Raw genomic sequence first — 14,913 nt, 5'->3', positions numbered from 1 at the left:
ATAAGGTCAGCCCGTGTTGATGGGTATGCCTTGAGGTGAGAATATTGTTTAGTTTGCATACTGGAGAAAGTTTTTTGTGGTGTAAATTTTTTTGTAAATTTATGCTGCATATTACATTTTTATCTTTGTAATAATTTTATAGCACATCACTATTTACTATTTATTTATGAACATTTTTTTTAAAGAAAGGACTCAAATTATTTTATATTGTGAAGGTATATTAAAAATTCTTTACGTATATACCATATAGCCCATTATATTCTCAATTTTTGTTACTTTGCATTCTACATTTTTGTGAATTTGTGCTAATTGTGATGACAGAGTTAGGTAGAAATGGTATATTTTTCTTAGGATACTGAGTAATTCCTAGATGGAAAATATTGTATTTTCTACATATTATAGATTTGTTCCTTCATATAAAATATTAAATGTATTTATATGTATTGTAATTTTTTTTTAAATCTTTGTTCGGCAAAGTTTCGCAATTATTTTTAATACCTAAAGATGGATTTTTCTATTCATTTTAAGAAATATTTGCAGAAATGTAGCTTTGTTTTTTTTCACATGACCGAAGGAAAATTACATGTGTTGAAATTGCATTTCACACATAGACCATGTTTTCACATTACATTATTATATGTAAAATCATTATTTCTTAATTACCATGAATCATACCCAAATAATGTGTATTATAGTTCATATTTCCCAAATGTCTTAAAATGAATGAATTATTATGTTTTGCTGATATTACATTGTCCATATTAATGTTCCATAGATTATAAATGCAGATACCCCAATGTACATGTCATTATCGATAATATGTGTTTTCGCGATTATATATTGAAAGGTATCGGCGATATTATATTATAAATCATCATAAGGGAAGACGATTCGACAAATTCCCTGAACGTCTTCAAGGCGTCTCGATACAATTCAAAGGGGGTGATTCGATACAATTCAAAGAGGTGATTCGATACAACACCACCACAGAGAGAGGGACGCTGGGCTTGTGAAGGGTGGGCGTGTTGTAACTGTTGAAAAAAAAGAAGAAATAAATTTAATAAAATACATCAAATGTCAGTTATTTTCTGACAGGGGAATTAAGTTTTCCTTGGGGGAGTAAGAAGAGGAGATGATGACATGGGATTTTCATTGTTAGGAAAAAGCCCTTAGTTGGAAGATTTGGATATATTGGATTAATGGTAGAAGATGTCAGCTGGGGACCTTTGGGGAATGAAGAATTGGATAATTATGATTTATTATATTATATTTTTCTTAATGGATAGATATTAGATTGTTGTTTTTTAATGAATAAATTTGGGTCGTCTTATTATGAAATTTGGTTTGTTATACTAACATGTTTAAATAAAATTTCAGTGAAGATGTACCATAGATAAGTTACAATTGTCATAATCGCTGTTTATTTTGAATTCTTTTGTTGTAAATGGGTAAAAGTATAGATTGTAAACATGTTAAATAAAAATTTCATGAAGATATATCATTGAAAAGTGACAATTGTCATAATCGTTATTTTTAAAGTTTTTTGAATTTTTTGACCAAAATGGGTTAGAATAAATATTGCTAGCATGTTTAAATAAAACTTCAGTGAAGATGTACCCTAGATAAGTGACAATTATCATAATCATTATTTTTAAACTTTTTTGACTTAAATGGGCCAAAATATCATTTAGATTGCAAACATGCTAAATTAAAATTTCATGAAGATCTACAATTGAAAAGTGACAATTGTCAAAATCTTTATTTTTAAAGTTTTTTGTATTTTTTTAACGCAAATGGGTAAAAATATAGATTGTAAACATGTTAAATTAAAATTTCATGAAGATGTAACATAGAAAAGTGACAATTTTCATAATCGTTATTTTATAACTTTTTGAATTTTTTGACGTAAATGGGCTAAAATAAGTATTGCAAACATGTTTAAATTTCAGTGAAGATGTACCCTAGATAAATGACAATTGTCATAATCGTTAATTTTAAACTTTTTCGAATTTTTTTGACGCAAATGGGTAAAAATATAGATTGTAAACATGTTAAATTAAAATTTCATGAGGATGCACCATAGAAAGGTGACAATTGTCCTAATCGTTATTTTTAAAATTATTTGAATTTTTTAGACGCAAATGGGTAAAAATATAAATTGCTTACATGTTAAAATAAAATTTCAGTGAAGATAAACCATAGATAAGTTACAATTGTCATAATCGTTGTTAATAAGGTTTTTTGAATATTTTTATTGCAAATGAGTTAAAATATAGATTGTAAACATGCCAAATTAAAATTTCATGAAGATATACCATTGAAAAGTGACAATTTTATAATCGTTATTTTTAAAGTTCTTTGATGTAAATGGGTTAAAATATAGATTGTAATCCAGTTTAACCATAATAAAATCTATAGGATGATAATTGTATCATATTACTAAATAATATTCATATGGTTTTTAAGTTCTTTCTATAAAAATCCTACCCTGAATTCAGACTCAGCACTATTTTGCCACGAGTATACAAAAATAATTGCTAACTGTGAATGCAAGGTTATACATTTTTATAATGTAGAATTAAAATTTATTAATTTAAGGAATAAGATTGTTAATCCATGTCTTAAAAGTTTAGAATTTAATATAGGTTACAGCTATCTTTAATAATCACTTTGCATATTTTTATCAAATTTTAAGCAGTATAAAAGGAACAACGATTATGAGAATGAAAATATCGATTTGTTTTTTTGTTTGGCCTGAAATTTTATTTTAACATGTTAACCATTTATATTTTTGTCTAATTGCGTCAAACAATTCAAAAACTTTAAAAATAACGATTATGACTATTGTCACTTATCTATGGTACATCTTCACTGAAATATTATTTTAACATGTTAGCTATTTATATTTTAGCCCATTTGCTTCAAAAAAATTCAAAACTTTTAAAAATAACGATTATGACAATTGTCACTTTTATATGGTACATCTTCATGAAATTTTAATTTGACATTTTTACAATATATATATTTACCAGTTTGCTTTAAAAAAAATACAAAAAAGTTTAAAAATAAATATTATGACAATTGTCACTTATCTAGGGTACATCTTTACTGAAGTTTTATTTTAACATGTTATCAATACTTATTTTGGCCCATATACGTCAAAAAAGTTTATAAATAACGATTATTACAATCTTCACTTTTCTGTGGTACATCTTCATGAAATTTTAATTTAACAAGTTTACAATCTATATTTTTACCCATTTGCATCAAAAAAATTCAAAAAACTTTAAAAATAAGGATTATGACAATTGTCACTTATCTAGGGTACATCTTCACTGAAGTTTTATTAATACATGTTAACAATACTTATTATAACCGATTTAAGTCAAAAAAATTTAAAAAACTTTAAAAATAACGATTATGATAATTGTCACTTTTATATGGTGCATCTTAATTAAAATTTTAATTTTAACATATTAAAAATACATATTTTACCGTAAAAAAAATCTAATATGTTTAAAAATACCGATTATGATAATTGTCATTTTTCCAAGGAACATCTTCAATAACGAATATAAAAATTGTCAGATTAAATTATTATCCTTGAAAAGATCATATACATAAATAAGTTAAATAAAAATATTTTTAAAAAATATTATTTAGAAAACCCGCCTCTTTTAATATACTTAAAAAATAGATAATTTTACAAAAATGATAAAAAAAAACTATATAAAAGATTTCACCTAAAAGATTGTTTATTTATTATAAAATTCACAAAAGAATTCCTCAAAAAAGATTTAAAATTTTTATCAAAATATGTTTAAAAATCTTTTTGAACTTCAAAAAATATTTTTTGCTTAAAATTTTGGGCCTGTGAAAATCACTAATAAATTGTAACAAAAATAATATTACGAATAGTAGCATATCATTTAAAAAATATCAAATAAAAGAAATCCATTTTTCATTTCATTTCATTTCATTTCATAATATAATAATATAAATAAAAAATATATAATATGTTTATTTGTTGATAAATAAAATAAGCTGCATATTTATCTTCAAAATTCAAGTATATATCTTTTCGGAATTTCGACGTCTTGTATAATATTCCATTATCCAATATCAATTATCGCTCTTCCAACTACATATCAACATTCGCGGAAAGCACCATCGAGGGAGGCTCGTCCAATCAAAACTTTCATTATCAAATAGAAGAAGCGCTTAACTTCATTTGTGTAACGAATAGTGCTAAGACAACCTTAAGATTTCCCTATTTGGCAGCCGTAGAAAAATTTCCTTAAGTTTGAATTCTTTTTACATCACACCCTAAAGATTTTCCCGACAAAGTTTAATTATTTTTTTTTGTATTTCTTGTTTTTCCTTTATTTTCGATTATTTTTTTATTTGCCAAACCTTTCCACGTCTCCACACTCTAATAATTTTCCCTACAAAGTTCAATCCGATTATTACTTAAATCTCCATTTTATTTGCCAAACCTCTTCTTATCCCCACACCCTGAAAATCCCGACGAAGTTAAATTCTAATGATATGATCCATTTTATTAACCAAACCTTCTCACTCCACTCTTTCTCCCGGCGAAGTTAATTTTTCCTTAGCGATTATTCCTTTTATTCCTAACTCCCCCTCCCCCCTATAACATCACACCCTGAAAAATTTCCCTATGAAGTTAAACGTTAAAACCTCTTATTTTTTATTACCATTTATAAATGTCCCATTTTATTTGCCAAATCTTCCCACTACACCCTAATATTTCCCGAAAATTTTTTTTCTTTAACTTCCATTTTTTATTGTTGCATTCCTTCGTCCTACCCGTCCACTTAATTCTTTTGTTCTCATGTTATAGTGCGTACAAATTGTGCGTTGCAACGCAGCGTTTTAAAACGCATATAAAAAAACGTAAACGCAGCCATGTATAAATTGATGCGTTAACTTTTATTTTTTCAATATGAAACATTTAAATTTAAAACAAAAAAAATTACTTGCTTTGTATTTACTACAAAGAAATAAAGGAAGGAAGAAGAGCAAGACGTCCAAAATATTTGTTAAAAGATCTTTTTTCGGAATATATTAATATTAAAGGCGATTTAACAAATTCGCAATTTTATAATTATACAAGAATGAGAAGAGCGACATTTTCTTATATACTGGAGCTCATATATGAGGATATTAATCCAAAAGTTACTAACTGTAACAAACAAATCGATGCTGAGGATCGTTTGTTTGTTACATTAAGGTAAAATAAATTTAATTTATTATTAATTATTTATATAATAGGTATTTAATAACTGGTGTATCATTTGCACAACTAGCTTATAGTTCAAGGATCTCAAAATCCTGTATAAGTAATATTGTGAAATCAGTGTGCACAGCAATTTGGAATGCTGCTGCACATATTCACATGCCTAAGCCTAATAAAAATGATTGGGAAAAAGTAAATTTATTATAATAAATCAAGATTAATATTTACTTATCTTTAGATTTCCCAGGAATTCCTGCTTCAATCAGGATTCCCAAATTGTATTGGGGCTATAGATGGCAAGCATATATATATCAAGAGCCCTGCCAATGGCTCACAATTTTATAACTATAAGCATAGATTTTCTATTAACCTGTTAGCCCTAACAGATATTAACAGGAGATTTATTTACATAGATGTGGGTGCATATGGAAAGCAAAGTGATGGTGGTGTTTTTAGAAATAGCTCTTTATATAGAGGTTACTTTATATTAATTTTAATATATCTTATAAATATATTAATAGAATTGATGAACCATACACTTGATATGCCTGCTCCTAAACCATTTCCAGGTTGTAATGAGGCCATACCATTTGTAATGGTTGGGGACGACGCATTCCCTTTGTCAAATTATTTGATGAAGCCCTACCCCAAAAGAAATCTGACAACAGAAGAAAGGGAATATAACATGAGGCTGTGCCATGCTCGAGTAAGTGTAGAAAGAAGTGGAATAGTCAAAAAATTTGACATTCTAAGTAAGCCAATAGAAATAGGACTACCTAGCATAGAGATAGTGATAAAGGCTATTTGCATCCTACATAACCTTATCATCAACAAAGAAGGATCAGCTTCCATTGATGATATAGGTAATACCAATATTTAAATTTAAATAAATATATAAAAATCATATTTATATATATTTTTAAAATTATATTATCATCAATACAGATCCTACATTGGCTAACCTTACAACAAGACCATTTTTGGCAAGCAGGGAAAACAACTCAAGCTCACAGGAATCTAAAATCATTAGGGATAAATTTAAAAATTTTATAAATTCTTAAATTTTTATATTATAATAAATTTATTAATATTACTATTATAATAAATATTTATATTACTATTATAATAATTTTATTTATATTACTATTATAATAAATTTATTTATATTACTATTATAATAAATTTATTAATATTAAATAAAATTTGAATAAAGTATTGATCATGAAATAATTTTAAGTTTAGTTATATATTTGTAAGCTTAGTGTTAATTGTAATAGATTAAATGAAGTGGGATCCAAAGTTGAGGAATAATAATGGGGATGAAGGTTGTAGATTAGATTTATATATATATATTAAACTTAACAATACAAATATTTTAAATTGCCCTCAATCATAAGAGTGAAACCTTGACTTTAGCCAGTTAATATAATTACAAATATTAATCATGTTTTGCTATATATTAAAATCTTATTTATATTTTTAAAATTACATTTTAGGAAGAAGTTAACACATAATTATCCACTACTTATTATCCTATATTTACATATGAAACAGACTAAATATATAAAAATTTTATTAATAAAATGAAGGTTGTAGATTAGATTTATATATATTAAACTCAACAATGCAAATATTTTTAATTGCCCTCAATCATAATAAAAATAAACTAAGAGTGAAACCTTGACTTTAGCCAGTAAATATAATCATAAATATTTATCATATTTTGCTATATATTAAAATCTATTTATATTTTTAAAATTACATTTTAGGAAGAAGTTAACACATAATTATTCACTACTAATTATATAAAAATTTTATTAATAACAATATATCAAAAATTAACAATATAACAAATATAAATATCAAAATTATATAGTATTAAAAATATCTAAAGCTGTTTCAGATGTTTCTGTTGTTTGTGTATTTCTTCTATTAATCTTGATAATTTGCATTGTTTTTAAAACTTCTGTCTTGAAAAAATAGTCTTCATCAGAATCGTGACCTTCCAATACATCAACCAGGCTATCCAAAAAGATTCTATATAAAAGATAAATAAATTATAGATAAAAATAAGAATTACAGGATACTAGAAGATGTTTTTTCCAATACACTCATAAGCTTTTGAAATCATTTTGATTTTTAGCAGGGTTCCTTGTTTGAGGAGGGGATTCCTGAAAATTACTGACAGTAGTTCTGTCAGCAACCGTGGCTTGCATGAAATTAATATATTTCTTATATTTATATTCATGCACCCCTCCTCTAGATCCTGAAGGTCTCGCTAATTTATCCTTGTTGAGTTGATCCTTAAAGTTCCTAAAACGTGTCCTTAGGTAATTCACGCTACAATCATAATCTGGAAACTCTTCTGATAATCTAAAAATAAAATTATTAAAAATATTATATATTATTTAACTTAATTCCTATGATGAAAAGTTTTTCCATCACAGAGAATGTCTTCTTATGATCAGGATGCGCCTGATTCCAAATAACCTCTTCAGGTTCCAACATTTCAGCAAATCTTTTTGTTATTTCTTCATTCCATGATCTAAAATAATTAATAAATTATGATTTAATTATATATATTCTTACATTTTTGATGGTGTTTTCATTTCTCCACTTCAAAAAATTTGAAAACGCAAGCAGGTTTACGTTTTGAAAAAAATAATTTAAATGAAAAACGGAAATGTGTTCAATTTGAACGAATGCATTTAAAATGCATTGCTTGCGTTTTGAAACGCAGCGTTGCAACGCACAATTTGTACGCACTATTATGCAATAATATCATGTAAAGTTATACTCCATCAACTAAATCTTATTTTTATTATTATTTTTCTTTGTTATGCAATATTATAATTTAAAGTTATACTCCATCAACTAAATCTTTTTTTTTATTATTATTTTTCTTAAATTTTTAATCCCCCCCCCCTCATTAATAATACCCCTTATACTTTATGCATCTAATTTTTATTATTTTAAATATACCAACCTCCCTAATTTCGATTGTTCATAATAATACTTCTTACAGTTCTTGAATCTTTCTTTTTTCTTTCAATTTTTGATTTTTTCTTTCCCCCATTTTTCTTGTTTATACCCCCCCCCCCCTTTTTTTTTGTTCTTAATAATACTTTTTATACTTTATGTATCTAGTCTTATTTTATAATTATTATTATTTTATTTTTTTTTAAATTTACCAACCCCTCTAATCTCGATTATACTTCTGATAGGATAGCTCATGTATCTTTCTCTTTTTCCAATTCGGATTTTTTTTCCCCATTTCCCTAGTTAATATCTTTTTCTTTTTTTTTCTCCCATTCAAAGTTATATCCGTTAATGTTTTTTTTTTGTTTTCTCCCTTTCAAAGCTATCCCATGGTAAACTCTTGTTGTCAAGTATGCTTGAAAATAATTTCGCTTAATTTAAATGGCGTGTTTAGGAAACATGGTTCACCCGCTTGCCACAATTCTGGAAAATTTCCCCTCTCCTACGGCCCAGATCCTTTTATTAACGCTCCTCACTCGTATGACCCCAGTCCGGCTTGTTTTTCCTCAAGCTCTGTTGATTTATTCCTTAATTCGCATAAGCCCCCTGTTCTTTCTAGGATCCCTATAGCCGCTCGAGAGTCTATCTCAAGGTTCCTTACGTCTCTTATGAATAATTTAAACTCAGATTTCTCCTCAATACCCTTGTGGTTAGATTTAATTAGTTTCTGCTTTCGAGTTTTAGTTAAGCCCAAGAATAGATTAAATAACTTATTTGCCTCAATCAAGTAGAAAGTGTCCAATTTCGGAAATACGATTATCGATGAATTTTCTCCATCTAACTCTTTAAATTCCAACTCCTTCCGTTGTAAATTGATCTCTGAAAAATTAGATCTTGGAGATATTAACGGTTGCTGCCCGAATATTGACTTCCGATGATACTATTTCACCTATCAACGTTACTATCTTTCAACAACTTCTTGAAAAACATCCACTAGCTTCCCCTTTTAACATTCACCCGCATGCCTCTACCCCTATTTCTTTTACCAGTGATGAAGTACTTAAGTGCTTAAAGTCCTTTAAAAAAGGGACGACAGGTGGGGTGGACGGCTTCAGACCTGGTTTTTTTGTGGATTCAATTCAATACTCTGATAGTGGTTTTATTGACCCTTTGCTGAAATCATTAACTGAACTTTGCAATAATATCCTCGTATGCGAAGTTCCTCTTTGTATTCGTCCTATTCTTTTTGGCGCACGTCTTGTGTTTTTAACCAAACCGGATGGTGGCATTAGACCCATAGCCATAGGGTCATTCTTTCGTCGTTTAGTCGCCAAGGCTATTGTAAATAGGATTCGGCCTAAGGCCAGTTCCTTCTTATTTCCTTCACAGTTAGGATTTGGAGTGAGAGGTGGGTGTGAAGTGGTCTCACACGTTGCGCGCATTTTTATAAATACTGAGGCCGATAAAGTTTTCTGCAAGTTAGACTTCAGAAATGCCTTCAACACCATCCATAGGAGGGCATTCTTAACATTTTTTTTACACCATTTCCCAAAATACTGGAATTTCCTTAATTCCTGTTATGGATTCCCTACGTTACTCAAATTCGGGCAATTTTCCATATCCTCCAGAGAGGGGATTCAGCAAGGTGATCCACTAGGTCCCTTGCTCTTTACTATAGGGATTCAGGATTTGATCAAAAATTTAAAGTCTGATTTCAAATTAGACCTTAATTTATGGTATCTCGACGATGGCTCTTTTGGCGGTTCTTTATCCAATGTTATGTCGGCCATAGAGTACGTTGAAATGGAAGCTTCTAAAATTGGTCTTTTCCTAAATAGGAAAAAGTGTGAAATTTCCTCCCTCAACAATAAAGATTTTATCCCTCCCTTAGATTTTACAATCATTCCGCACGAGAACTCTGTCTTTTAGGTTCCCCTATCGGGTTTTCAACTTCCTTTTGTCAAAAAACTTTTGACGATTTGATCCAGTCCCTTTCCAATTCACTCAAGAGTCTTCCTCATCTCCTCAAGCATCAGTTCTTCTTTCTCACCAAAAAATGTCTTTTTCTACCGAAATTCTTACATTTATTTAAATCTTCCCCCGTTTTCCAGTACAATACTCTCCTTAAGGTCTTCGAATTAAAATTTAAACATTTTATCGAATCCCTTTTAGGCTTAAATTTATTCGATTTCAATTGGTCCCTCGCCTCTATGCCCGCTTACCGTGGACTGGGATTTTCACCCCCCCCCTTTATAATGGCAATTGCGGGCTTTCTTTCATCTCGAATATCCTTTACCGATTTTATTTCCTCGCTTATCGAGTTGGACGATCCCCTTCTATCTTCAGCTAAACAAGAGTGGCTTACTCTAGTCACCCAAGGCTCCGAGCAGCCAGTTTCCAGTCATCTAAAGAGCTTCCTGGTCCCTATGCTTCAATGTGCGTTGAAAAACTTTGTATGTATTCCGATCTAACTAACCTTCAACTGCTCAGAAACGCAAAAAAAACGGGCATGAATGGCTAGACGATATTCCGAGTGGTATAAAGGAAACGTTACTCACAGACGATGAGTTTCAAACTGCCATTGGCCATAGGCTTGGTTGCCTTATCCCTTCTGTGGATGCTGCCTGTCACAAACAGGTTGATCCTTTCTCTAGACATTGTTTCTCGTGCCTCAAAGTCAATGGCCGTTTCCTGAGGCACGACAACCTTAATAGATTAATCGGCAAAGCCTTGATTTCGGCCGGTTTCCCCAATAGTTTGGAGCCATTAGGTCTCCTAAATGCGGACGGTAAGAGCCCCGACGGCATGTCTTTAACGTCTTGGCACGGCGGCAAAAGACTTGTCTGGGACGTCTTTTGTGTTACCTCCTTTCCGGCTAACGGAAATACCGACCCCTTGGAACTACAAGAAACCAATAAGTTTAATAAATATAGATTCCTCCCTAATTCTTTTATATTTATTCCCCTAATTTTTAGCATCCTTGGAAACCCCGGTCCCCAATCCTTAAAGTTCTAAAATCAATTGGGTAGAAGAATTTCGATAAGGACAGGGGTCAAAAACGAGTCCCTATCTCTTAAACAAAAAATCCAATTTGAAATCCTAAAGGGGAACTACAAATGTTTCTTCGAAACACTCCCATTTCCCTCCTAGTTCACCAAATATAGTTATTTATTATATATTAAAAACTGTCTTGTTAATTTTATTTATATTTTGCATTGCAACTATATTTAGAATTTAACCACAAAAAAATAGTTTTCGTTATAATTAAACAATTATGTTTTAAATATTTAATATATATATATTTTTTTTTTCGATAATGTATATGTTAGCATCAGTGTGTCATTTTCGGCAATGTACACATTGCCTGATTTTTTTAGGCAATGTGTTACGGTGGTAGGCAGGGTGAATTAGTTATTTAGGCATGCCTAAATAACCAGGCAAAGTGTACATTGCCTAAATAACCAGGCAAAGTGTACATTACCTAAATAACCAGGCAAAGTGTACATTTGGTTTTTTTAGGCGATGTATTTTATTTTATAAATTAATAAATTTATTATTTATTTGAGAGATTAATTTATTATTTAATTGATATTAATTTAATATTTATTTGAGAGGAAATTTATTATTTATAAATTTATTATTTTTGTAATTTAAAGATTTTATAAGATATATTTTTAAGTAATATTTTTAAGATTGTCAATGTTTTTTATAAATTTTTTTGAGATTTATATAAATATTTGGTTACTGCCACTCTCGGGGAGTATATTATTTTTATTTTTTGTTATTTTTTTTATGATATTTTTTTTATGATATTTTTTTTATGATATTTTTTTTATGATATTTTTTTATGATATTTTTTTATGATATTTTTTTATGATATTTTTTTATGATATTTTTTTATGATATTTTTTTATGATATTTTTATTTTATCAATTTTTTATTTTTAAGTTATATTTTTGAGAATTTTGCATACAAATTTAATTTTTTTGTGGTAAAAAAATAGGAATTATTAATTCCGCATATTTAAGTTATATTTATGAGAATTTTGCATACAAATTTAATTTTTTTTGTGGTAAAATATAGGAATTATTAATTCCGCATATTTAAGTTATATTTAGGAGAATTTTGCATACAAATTTAATTTTTTTTGTGGTAAAATATAGGAATTATTAATTCCGCATATTTAAGTTATATTTAGGAGAATTTTGCATACAAATTTAATTTTTTTTGTGGTAAAATATTTAAATTATTTTTATAGGAGAATTTTGCCTACAAATTATATTTTTATTTAGGTCTACAAATTTTTATTGGCCCCCTTTGAAGTTTAAGTGATTTTTAGGAAAATTTTGCCTACAAATTTAATTTTTTATTTAAGATATTTAAAAAAGCTTTTTCTATAAATTTTTATTTAAGATATTTTGAAAAAATTTTTCTACAAAATGTTGTATTAGGGGTAAAAAAATTAAGAAATTCTTAATTCCGCATTGTTTATATATCAGGGAGAGAGGGGGTAGGTAATGGGTCAATCATTATCGAAATTTTGTTGATCCTAATGACAGATCCATCCACACACAAAAAGTCGAAAGGCTGTGGCGGGATCTAAAAACAAACTATAAAAGACATGGGGATCGCGATAATATTCATGAATATCTTCTTGAATATAGATATTTTAGAAAATATAAATTGTTAAATCGTTCTGACATTTTATTCATTTTATAAATGATTGTATTAACTTTAATAATATATTTATTTAATGAATAAAATTGAGTATTTAATGTTATATATCGTGTATAAATTTGAATACTATATTTAATTGCGTCATTTACTATATTTCGATTTAACCCTTCATTAGTAGAAAGGTTAAAAATCACTTAAACTTCAAAGGTGGGGTCAATAAAAATTTGTAGATCTAAATAAAAAATATAATTTGTAGGCAAAATTCTCCTAAATATAACTTAAATATGCGGAATTAATAATTCCTATATTTTACTAAAAATTAAATTTGTATGCAAAATTCTCCTAAATATAACTTAAATATGCCGAATTAATAATTCCTATATTTTAAATTTGTAGACCTAAATAAAAAATATAATATATGCTGAATTAATAATTCCTATATTTAACCACAATAAAAATTAAATTTGTATGCAAAATTCTCCTAATTTACCACAAAAAAATTAAATTTTTATGCAAAATTCTCAAAAATATAACTTAAAAATAAAAAATTGATAAAAAAAATATCTTAAAATAATAACATAAAAAAAATAACATTAAAAAAATAACATAAAAAAATGGGTAGGTCTATAAGTCGAAAGCGCAAGGTCTAAAAGTCGAAAGGCTGCATGATACGAAAGGCTAAAAAATAATATTGAAAATAAAAATAACAAAGAAAATGATTAATGTGTAATTTGATTGATTTATTGCTTTTTTTACGAGAAAAATATTATAATAACATTACATTATAATATATTAAAAAAATGGAAATTTTAAGATCTTTTCAATTTTTTTATTAATTCTTTGAAATAAATTACGGTTTTAATTTTATTTAATTTTATTAATTTTTAATTTATATTTTTAATTAAATTATATTTATTTATTTAAAAAAAATGGAATTAATATATTTAAAAAATGGAAATTTTAAGATCTTTTCAATTTTTTTATTAATTCTTTGAAATAAATTGCGGTTTTATTTTTATTTTTATTTTTATTAAATTTTTATTTTTAATTAAATTATATTTGGTTATTTTAAAAAAATGGATTATAATATTTCAATTTTTTTATTAATTCTTTGAAATAAATTGCGATTATAATTTTATTTAATTTCATTAATTTTTAATTTATATTTTTAATTAAATTATTTGGTTATTTTAAAATAATGGAATTTTTAAAATTATATGTATATTCTATTTAAGTTTTTTTTCAAAACTAAATTGATAGTAAGTATAACGATATTGTGAGTACTGGATTAGGGAAAAGGCTAACATCTTATATGCAATTTTGAATATTTTTATATCATTATACTCAGAATTAAATTTCCTATCTAAATATGCTTTGATGTATATTTTCACGTTATTGGTTCAAAAAATAAATTTTAAAAATTTTTTTGTGGTAAAAACGTTGGAAGGGAAAAGGCTAACATCTTATATGCAATTTTGAATATTTTTATATCATTCTACTCAGAATTAAATTTCCTATCCAATTATGCTTAGATGTATTTTTTTACGTTTCCGGTTCAAAAAATAACATTTTTATCGCGAAAACGTTCGAAGGGAAAAGGCTAACATCTTAAGTTTAATTTTATAAATTTTTATATCATTGAACTCAGAATTAAATTTCCTATCTAAATATGCTTTGATGTATTTTTTTACGTTATTGGTTCAAAAAATAAATTTTAAAAATTTTTTTGTGGTAAAAACGTTGGAAGGGAAAAGGCTAACATCTTATATGCAATTTTAAATATTTTTATATCATTCTACTCAGAATTAAATTTCCTATCCAATTATGCTTAGATGTATTTTTTTAGTTTCCGGTTTAAAAAATAACATTTTTGTCGCGAAAACGTTCGAAGGGAAAAGGCTAACATCTTTAGTTTAATTCTATAAATTTTTATATCATTGAACTCAGAATTAAATTTCCTATCTAAATAGGCTTTGATATAATTTTTTACGTTATCG

At 27.2% G+C, this 14,913-nt stretch overlaps 2 protein-coding genes across 2 annotated transcripts; one reads left to right on the top strand and one right to left on the bottom strand.

Annotated features, from left to right (window-relative positions):
* The first annotated feature begins 5,138 nt into the window (after positions 1-5,138).
* On the top strand, positions 5,139-6,321 carry LOC135924824 (uncharacterized). Its single transcript, XM_065459949.1, has 5 exons — positions 5,139-5,254; positions 5,296-5,452; positions 5,499-5,736; positions 5,782-6,123; positions 6,206-6,321. Exons 1-5 carry the CDS (start codon positions 5,139-5,141, stop codon positions 6,319-6,321), a joined length of 969 nt encoding a protein of 322 aa, XP_065316021.1.
* An 828-nt stretch (positions 6,322-7,149) lies between these two features.
* Positions 7,150-7,930, bottom strand: LOC135922146 (uncharacterized). The gene is made up of 4 exons (XM_065456562.1): positions 7,850-7,930; positions 7,674-7,805; positions 7,341-7,633; positions 7,150-7,297 (listed from the first exon to the last, which is right to left on the bottom strand). The coding sequence occupies exons 1-3, from the start codon at positions 7,867-7,869 to the stop codon at positions 7,372-7,374; spliced, it is 414 nt and encodes a 137-aa protein (XP_065312634.1). The 5' UTR covers positions 7,870-7,930; the 3' UTR covers positions 7,150-7,297; positions 7,341-7,371.
* Between the last annotated feature and the right edge of the window lie 6,983 nt (positions 7,931-14,913).

The sequence above is a fragment of the Gordionus sp. m RMFG-2023 genome, chromosome 1 (genome assembly GCF_954871325.1).
Source record: "Gordionus sp. m RMFG-2023 chromosome 1, tfGorSpeb1-WG-v2, whole genome shotgun sequence".
Lineage (NCBI taxonomy): Eukaryota > Metazoa > Nematomorpha > Gordioida > Chordodea > Parachordodidae > Gordionus > Gordionus sp. m RMFG-2023.
Note: the sequence above shows the minus strand (reverse complement) of the source record. Positions and strands in the feature narration are given on the sequence as shown.